At 34.7% G+C, this 10199-nt stretch overlaps 1 protein-coding gene across 1 annotated transcript in view; it reads left to right on the top strand.

The window, feature by feature from the left end:
- The window catches only part of SLIT2 (slit homolog 2 (Drosophila)), a gene marked incomplete at its 5' end in the record, with an annotated part of 112033 nt that extends 102161 nt beyond the window's left edge, over positions 1-9872 (top strand). The window contains 3 exons of the mRNA XM_010081372.1: positions 2494-2782; positions 6718-6929; positions 8012-9872. Coding sequence (XP_010079674.1) covers positions 2494-2782; positions 6718-6929; positions 8012-8253 — 743 coding nt within the window. The remainder of the gene's footprint in view (positions 1-2493; positions 2783-6717; positions 6930-8011) is intronic.
- Between the last annotated feature and the right edge of the window lie 327 nt (positions 9873-10199).

Genomic DNA, 10199 nt, shown 5'->3' on the forward strand with positions numbered 1-10199 from the left:
TTTTTTTTTTTACCTTTTTCCAACTATATAGCTCTCTTGTGTGGTCAGAATACGTACACCAGATATTTTTCAGTCTTTCTATAACAGATTTTAGTAAATCATATTGAAAGCCTATGGCTTTTTGTAAGAAGTCTTAAAGGACAATCTTGTTTCTTCTCAAAAACTCTTCAAAGGGATCACAGACTTCACTGATACCTCACATTCTTCTCTCAGAAATTAGAGCATATTTTACTAGTGGAGACTGGCACCTTGTTTCATGGAAGTCCCTATTTGTGAGACAGGTAGGGCATCAGCTGTTTTCATTTGTGCCTGCTCTGTTCTAGCAGCTCCTAAATGAGAGACTCATTTTGACAGTGTTATTGTATGACTGTTATTTAATAGAGGTCTTAGCCTTTGCCTCCTTGAGTAGTAATTTGGTGATTTACCTGTAGTCAGGTTCAGTGACCAAAAGCTTAAAGGGGGACAGGAAATACTTTCTTACCTTTGGGAAAATAAAGGTGAAATATTTGTCAGCATCATTTCTATGGAAGTTCTTTCCTAACTGATAAAGAGCCTTTATCTAAAAATTATCTAGTAAATATTGCTAAAGAATATGAGCAGCTTTCGCACACACTTTGGCCTTCTAACACTTGGCAACTTGCTAGAAGCAAAAACTGTATGGGCTAAAAGTTTCCATATATGCTTGTATATATTGTGTTTCTAAATGTCTTCCATATTAGAGATTATAGACAAAAAAATTATCTGAATCACATGTGATATATCTCATATTATCTGGTGTGATACATGCTCATATGGTTCCCAGAAATCATATCTAAATTTCCTGACATTTAAAAGTGTAGCACCTAGTTTAGCATTGAATTGGTGTACTTTGTTTTATGCCGCTTTTATTTTTACAGTGGATAAATTCAGTGCATCTGTTCTGCTATTAGATATGTCAGGCCATATGCCTAAACATTTGCTGAGTGTTGCTTCCAAGGGAGACATCAGGGTGAAGAGGCCTTGATGAATCTCCCTTGTCCCTGGATTTTGAGAATATAGCAAATAGTTTTGAGGAAATGAAAACTAAAGATTGTTTGCAGTCTGAGTCCTTTAACATAATAGTCTCAAGCCTATTTTACTTAACTGATAAGATCAAAGAAGATTAGGTTCTTCAGCAGTATGGATGCAATAGTGTTCATTTCTATAATCACTGAAATTTAGCACAAATGAAATTGACCTCTAAATGAAAGGCAGGTCTACTTCACTGGGTTGCATAGCACTTCTTCTGGTTCTTTAAGTATTCAGAGTAACTACATAAAACCATTAGAAATACAAGTTTACATGGTTAAGGAGCAACTATGCAGAACATTACCTCTTTCTGTGGTTGTTATTTTGCTAAGTATCAGAATGAAAATTGTTAATTTTGCCTATGAATAAACCTGTGCAGGTAAGAAGCATATTTGTTTGATTATGCAAATCAAACAAGCATATTTATTTTCAGGTAAACAGATCCTTTTCTAATGCTCAGTACATTTTGATTTCCTTCACTTATTAGTCTCGGGAGATATTTAGGCACTTGTATATTAATTATTTGAATGTAATATCTTAAGGACTAACTAATATAGGCCAATATTTTGTCAATATGTTAAAAAAAAATCAAGGGGTTAGGAGTAGAAGAAACTTAATTTTTACAAGGAAACAACGTTTAATAGTAATGTTCTTTCTGAATTAGACTTACATGATCAAGTGATTACAACAGGATAGCTGCATCACATATACCTCCTGCTCCAATTACACCTGTACCAATTATAAAGTACAATAGAGGAATTAAAATGGTCCACATCAAGGGCATTTGCACTATCTAGAAATATCTACACATAAGTATTTTGAGGTTGAATTATTGTTACTATTGACTGTCTTTGTTTAAAACTGTAATGGCAAACTATGAGTGGTTTTTTGTTCATCTGTTTTTGAGACATGCTGAACAAAATATTTTTGAAAGTAATGGAACCTCCTCCTGTTGATCTTTTCTTTCCAAGAATTTTCACTAGCAAAATTTGAAATGTATGCCAGCTCCAAATTGATGAACTGGTCCTACAAAATTCTTCTGGATTTGAGTATCTTAACAGCTTAAAACAAATAATGTATGAACTGCTAAATTTCAAAAATTTTTGTTTTTACAAGATTCAGAAACTGTGTACTCCCCTAGACTTAATTCCACTAGGTCAAAAACAGGCGTTATCTAAACCAGCTGTGAACTTCCTGTTTGAAGTCCTTTGTACATCTCTTTAGTTGGATCTAGAGACTTATGGATATGGAGCTGGGTTACATACATGCTTGACAACCAGGACAATTTCCAAATACTAGATCATTGCTCCTAGTTGTAGGCTGAATATCTAAGAATAATTAATGATGAAAAAATACTTATTCTAAAGTGTTTTAAAAAATTGTGAAAATTGTATAGAAAATCGTACCAAAGATTACACTGATTATTTGCTGTTATTAATTTCCTAGGCATGCCTGTGAAAAACAACATAGCAGCTTTACGTCAGTCTCCAGGACAGAACGGCACCAGTTTCCATGGTTGCATCCGTAATCTGTATATCAACAGTGAACTCCAGGACTTCAGAAATGTGCCACTGCAAGTGGGAATTCTGCCAGGTTGCGAGCCTTGTCATAAGAAAGTTTGTGTGCATGGAACATGCCATGCTACCAGCCAGTCAAGCTTTTCCTGTGAGTGCGAAGGAGGATGGACCGGACCCCTCTGTGATCAACAAACTAATGACCCATGTCTTGGAAATAAGTATGTCCTTCCTCAAGACAGAACAGTAGTATAATATGCATATAAGTCTCCTGTTATGTATATTTTTTCATAAAATTTCAAACTTTTTTCAGCAAGAAACAAAATATTCTGGGCAAGTGAAAACAGCATCCAGGTTATAGTATATCTTTTCCATAAACTTAATGAGGAAACACCCCAGTTTAGAGGAGCAGATACACACATCTCACTGAAGTTCTGCCTGAAGCCTGGAATATGCTCTTACATACTTCTTTATGGGCTACTTCTGTAATGGGCTACACCGATGCAAATGTTGGAATGAGAGTTGGTACAAAATCATTCAGAAGAAGTTGCAAATGGAAAAAAAAATCTATCACTTTTTTATAATTGTATAGAGTGAGAAAATACAAATATTATTATTCACTAATGTGTTTTAAAAATTTGACACAATAGATACATCTTTTATTTTTATATTTTCACAGTACCCCAGGTTTTAGCAGGAAAATAGATTTATACCTTTATGGTAAGCTTCTGTTTAAGTCCGTGTGCACCAATTCTTTTTGCTGATTTAACTAGGACATTTTAGGTTGGGCATTTTATGTATGTTTATAGAGAAGGTCATGTATATATATGGGTATAGAGAGCATGAAAAATATGTTCATATGTGTATATGAGAGTATTGATATCTATGTATACTCATCTTTTAAATTTACTATAGAGACAGAGTCAGTTTTTTGGCTCATGGTCTCCCAGCACAAGAAGATCAGAAACTTCAGAAGTTCAGATTTTTCAGGATGTGTGTGTGTGTGTGTGTTTAAAGCTTTATACACCAGTTAGCATGCTTTACAATTCAGTTAGCATTGTTTACATTGGTTATGGACTCTTCCAATACTATTAAGTTTTGAAGTCTTCCCAAAGCCACAGCAGTGAGTTTTTGAGGCATATCATTATAGCACTTCGTTGTTTATGGGTCTTTTTCTTACTGGTTTCTTTCAGTAATTTAAGAGATAAAGAAAGGAAGTCATGGAAGGTTAAAAAAATAGAAGTGGGATCTCTATCACATCCATTTTATACTTTAGGAGTCAAAAATAATGTGGATCTGTAACCATCAAGTTAAAACCCAAAAAATTTCTTTGAAGTGTCCTTGAAGAACTGGATCCTGTATAGGTTCTTATAACTTATAACATCAGCACCAAAACTGGCTGCTTTTTGCAATAAATTACAAAATTTGGCAAATAATAGATACAGGCAGTATCAAGGACAGAATTAAGTAAGCACAACATTAGTATTTTGTTAGCTCTTGAAAGTATTGGTTTTATTTCATCTGTTATACAGCACTGTGAGCTTTTAGGAGAGAAAGCCAAACCAAACCTGTTTATTTGGAGTGGAGGAGGATTTTGTTGTTCTTTAGTTCCTAGGGAATTTGATTCTGTATTTCTTGATTCATCTCTAAATCCTGTCTGTTGAATAGATGCATTTTGTCTAATACAGTATAACATTCCACTTTGTCTGAGAAACAGACTTGTCACTGTGATCCCTTTTTCGAAAATGTCGGGGATCTTTTAGAGATCCCTGCACACCATGAAAAGGCTTAAAACTTATTTTACCTAAATCTAGGTGCTTGACTTTAGGAACACAGTGACTAAAGTGGACCTCAAGTGGTCTAATCACCCTCTGGAAAAGCTCATTTCTCTCCATAACTGTGTGGCAATTATACATCTAATTTGGGTGCCTGACATAGGTACCTAAAATTAGAATAGATGAAACTGTGCCCAAGAGTTTGCACTTAGCTTGATGTTCCTTTCAGTACAGTCTGAAGATGAATCTAGGGCTTCAAAAAACAGGTGGAAGCAAAAGTATGAGAGTTGGCATTAGCTAAGAATTAATGATCTTCTAAGTCAAGCAGAGCTTTACCAAAGATCTTGACACAGATTGCTTTGCTATCTAAACCAGCCTATACAGCATATGACATGACGTCTGTGTCACCTGAGTAACTTCATACATCAAATGTCCTAAAAGTGGTTGTTTTGTAAATGGTGAACAGATCAAATGCTAAACATCATGAAAATGAAAACTAAACAAAAGCTATCTGCCTTGTGATACTGTCTAAGTCTTTGCTTCTGAATTGCTAATCTAACAGTCTTGGAATATCAGGCTTCAACCACAGGAACTTTTTAGGGAACATGGTTTGTTCAAAAGTGCAGATTCTTAAATAATAGGGAGGTCAGAGGTGCTTAAGCTATTAGTTAAGCATTATATTTGCAATTTCTAATCCCAAACTGGACATGTGAATGGAGGCTATGTGTTGTTCCTTCCATTTAAATATCCTATGATGAGAATGACTTCCCATAATTTTTCCTCCAAGTTGCACCATGCCTAAAGCACTTGCACAGAATTAAGGGTACAGATAGCGAATTGTAATGTAGATTTCACTGATGAGTGGAACTTGTTGATCTTTATAAACTGAAACAGTTTTAAATAGTTAATACAAGTTTGTCAGAGTGGTGCATTCTTTTCAATTTTAGCAAATTTTTACTATACTGAAGGAGGAAAGTACAAAGCAAAAGTTTCCAGAAACACAGACTATGTTAGCTAAAAAAATCAAAAATTACATTATGTTCTTAACAGAACTCATTTTTTTTACTATTAAATGCAATTTTATATGAATTTTTGCCATCTTCAAGTTGAAACAAAGGTTTTTATTTTAGACTGAATGGGATTTTTTTTAATGTAAATCTTTTCATTTATTTCATTATGTTTATTTAGTTGGCTGCCACAACCTGCTGAGGAGGTTTTGGGCTCAGGGATCTTACAATACAGAGAGGAGAAACATTAGGGAGGGTGATTGTGACCTTGAATGTCAGGATTGCATTCCTTCCTACAGAGGAATCATCACTGTGATCTCCCTAGAAAACAGTATGTAGATAGAAAACTTGTGTATCAAGACAACAGTTAAAGAAAAGACATTATTTCTAGAAAGAAAGTTATTGACCCTGTGCCACCAAATGAACAAAGGGAAGTGATTTTATTCCAAGTCATTGGTGTTGTTTTCAGAAGAGGAATTCCCCCTATCTGCAGTTTACACCTAGGAACAGGTAATTAAACATTCTCCTTTTGGGAAACATCACCTCTCTTTCAAGAGAAGTAAGACCAGCTATGTGTTCCCATACTGCTGTACATCAGAACTTAGCAGATGCATCTTAACTCCCAGCCTTCTTAGCCTAACAACAAGATTTGAACCTGTCACAAATGTTTACCAAAGCTCAACTGAGAGAGTAGCTAGTTTATCCATTTGGGTGAGACTTGATAATATAGAACCTCATCTAGTATGAGTTTCTGCATGAATATAAGGTAAGTGCTGTTGGCTTTCAGTGAAGACCTGCCCCATACATTATATGACCACACTGTGGCAGTTGGCAATGCGGACTAATGTGTTTGATGGGGGAGCATGTGTTTAGCTTTGAAGTTGCCATTGCTGGATCAGAAAAGTTTCAGTTAGGAAGTGCCTGACCTGTCTCTGTGCTGGGAGCCCCATACTTCATGAGTGACAGTATGGTTTTGTAAATGATACAAGAAGCAGAATTTCAGGTGAGTATCCTTTTTCTCTACTTAATTCTAGTGGATTACATTGGGGCTTGCTTTTGTTGTGTTCTTCTCAAAAGCATGCTGAACATTTAGGAAGACAGGAAACATTGGTTTTAATAACTGTGGCCTGTAAAAGTCTTCCATAACACATCTACAGTGGCTGTTTTCTGGTGAGATAGTTCTGTACTGCAGCTTATTTTATGCAAACCTGCATACCGATTATAAACCACTTCACTGCATCTCACTGAAAAAGTCCATTAGAAACAAAAGCAATTTCTTCTGAGGAAAGTCCAAAGTATTTGTAGTTAATGTTGCTTAGCCTGAACTTTGATGAATAATTTATTTTTATTCTCTTGGGCTTGTTTCCCCTGTAGATGTGTGCATGGTACCTGCTTGCCGATCAATGCGTTTTCATACAGTTGTAAATGCCTGCAGGGACATGGGGGAGTCCTCTGTGATGAAGAGGAAATGCTGCTTAACCCCTGCCAATCCACCAGGTGTAAACATGGCAAATGCAGGCTTTCAGGACTTGGGAAACCATATTGCGAATGCAGCAGCGGATACACGGGAGACAGCTGTGATAAAGGTAACAAAAATAAGTAAAAATCATGTTGATGTTTTGGTCTTAGAAGAGAGGTTTTTTTATTAAAACATGAACAGCCAAACACATTACCAATTTTTTTTTTCCCCACAATATACACATTTGTTGCTTTTTTTTTTTACCATAAGAATTTATCTCAGTGAGAGAAAAATCAAACTTTTTCCATTAATTTGTTTACATTTTGAGGATTTTTTCATCAAATGTTTTGCTGTGAAAACATTTCTATTTTTTGCCTTTATTCAGAAACACATTTTTACTATATTTAACTATTACCTTTTACCTGCTATATCTTTCTGTATTTATTGTTTCTCTGCCTTCTGCAACTGAGAAGCCAAATCCAATGATTCTGCTCCTAGTTTTATCACAAACTCTACTTTTGACCTCTCAGCTTCAACTGATTTATCACATCGAATTATGCAGGTGAGATGGATGAAAACAGGATGACTTTTCCCCCTACCTTTTTCTTTTTTCTTTGTCTATCAAAGCTCTCCCTCTCCCTCTATTTACCTTACCCCAGATGGCATTTATTTTGTATCGTACATAGATGTGAACAGAATAGAAGAATATGGTCGTAGAACTTTTAACAGATGTCTCATTCTTAGCTGCTCAGTAATTTATGAAGTTAGTGGAATGTAACTTGTATTAAATAACAGTTTGAATAATATTAAACTCCAGGTCTAATAAATTAAATTGCATGCTCTCTGAAACATTTCCCTATGGTAAATAGAACCAGCTGCAAGCAATGTAGGAACAGAAGATGTGTATTTTTATAAAACACTAAAAGATTTAAGCTTCCAATTTTCTTGTCATTGTAATAGCTTTGTATTTATGGTTTACATATACATAATATAAACTTTGCTGAAAATAGGAGGTATAGGAAATAAAACTCAGCATTAATCAAATTATGCTTGGTAAAACCACTAGTTTCCCATATACAGTCTGAATCAAACTTTAAAATACAAAACCCAACTGCAATTAGAAACACAGCATCTTCCTTAGCAATGTCAACCATTCTTTGACCTGTGTCTCAAAAGTGTATCTCTTATTTTAAATGTTGTTTTCTGTAGAAATCTCTTGTCGAGGGGAACGAATCCGAGATTACTACCAAAAGCAGCAAGGGTATGCTGCGTGCCAGACGACCAAGAAGGTATCGAGACTAGAATGTAAAGGAGGATGTTCAACCGGGCAGTGCTGTGGACCACTAAGGAGCAAGAGACGGAAATACTCCTTTGAATGCACTGACGGGTCATCATTTGTGGACGAGATTGAAAAAGTGGTGAAGTGTGGCTGTACAAATTGTCCCTCCTAAGTGTCCCTGTCACACTTGTCTTTTGAAAATGTTGTATACTTATTGACCGTGTCGGACTAATTAATGCTTCATAGTGGAAATATTTGAAATATATTGTAAAATACAGAACAGACTTATTTTTATTATGAGAATAAAGACTTTTTTCTTCATTTGAAAAAAGATTCAAGTGCTTGAACTGAGACTTCTCATAACTGAGAGGAGCTTTGAAGAAAAAAAAAAAAAAAAAAGACCTGGTAACATTGCAACAGAGATGGGAAACTTTAACTGCTTTTAACATGGATTCTTCTTTATAACATGCTGAAGATACACTGACACTATACACATGTGACTTTCAACTTAACAGCTCAGAGATGAAATATTGACCAGAACATTGAGGCTTGTTTTTTCACTTTTGTATCAGTATATTTTATTGTCTTGATAGACCATACCAATCACTTGCCTATGGATGAGGAAGCGTTATGAGTGAAAAGAATCAGATTATACAGAAATAACAATTGTATGAAATAAATTTTATCTTTTGGAATTATTAAGCATCTTGAGAAGATGGGGTCCCATTTAATGGATGGGAAATGGGAGATACAAGAATATACTATAGTCCTGAAATCTCCTGATGATGTGTACTTTTATGTCAGCATGTTAGCAAAAGAAGCATAAAAAAGTGTTTATCTGCCCTTTTCCAGTATTAATTTTTTGTAATATAAATGTTTTGGAGATGATAAAAATAGATTATTGATGGATAAATTAGTAATAATATGGATTTCTGTTTCTATGAGTTCTAAACAACTCTATACAGTATTCGGTTTCGTTGAGAAATATTTATTGTATCAAAGTACATTGTACTTAACCCTTTTAGGCCATCCCTTTTACTGTTTTTCAATGCTTTAATATATATTAATTTATATTTGTCCCAGTATTTTTGTAACTTTTTTTTTTAAAGACTTAAAAATCAGGATTTTTTGCAATAGAACTAACGTAGCATGTCGTCTTGGGGTAAATGTTTTTGGTCTGGTTTTTTCTTCCCCTTCCCCTTCCTTTTTCTTTCCCTTAGAATCTGACCACTTGGTGTCACTGAATCTGAAAGTGATGACAATCTGCAGTTCTCACGTACAGCAGATATTCGGGACACCTTCCAAGAACCTGTAATGTATGACAGAAAATGTCTTTACACTAGATGGCAATTGTAGAAAAGTTAATTTACCCTATATACAGTACTTACATAAAATAAGATGGCGTGTAGAAATTGACATTAGAAGGTAGATCTTTATAAATTAATATTCCCATGGAACTCTTTACCTTTTTTATAAAACAGAAGAAAAAGGCTGTGCTATCAAGAACTGTGACTTTCCCCAAATAATGAAACTACTTTACTGCCCTAATGTTCCCCATGTTAACATGTTGCTGCTAAATTATAATGTAGAATTGGTAATCAATAGTGGGTTGTGTTCTCCTTTCAGTAAACCCAGGGTACCCTGTAAAAATTCAGATGTTTTTCAATTTTATTTTATTATTTTTTTTACAAAAAAGTTAGATGTACATGTGTAATGCAGTGTGCTTTGTATTATTTGGACTGATATCAGTAATGCTACTGATGTTTGTAAATTAAACAGATATTTACTTCATTAACAGCTTTTATTTGTATTCTTCTGAGAAGTTTAAATTGTGTAACAGCCTTTAATTAAACATCTGTAGTTACAAAGGATACTTGGCAAAAAACAGAATAAAACCCAACCCTAGATCTAGTGTATTCATTGCTGAAAATATGAAGAAGGAACTTCGGATTATTACACCTACAGGTAGTGACATCTGAAAATGTTGGTTCACTATGAACACAGCTGAATTCATACCAAAATTAATGAAAGACTTAGAAGTACACTGCATGAAGAGGCAAACTGAGTCTATCCTAATATTTTAATGGTTATACAAATGGCAGTTTGACAGTTGTTTTA

The sequence above is a fragment of the Pterocles gutturalis genome, unplaced genomic scaffold (genome assembly GCF_000699245.1).
Source record: "Pterocles gutturalis isolate BGI_N339 unplaced genomic scaffold, ASM69924v1 scaffold18004, whole genome shotgun sequence".
NCBI classification, from domain to species: domain Eukaryota; kingdom Metazoa; phylum Chordata; class Aves; order Pterocliformes; family Pteroclidae; genus Pterocles; species Pterocles gutturalis.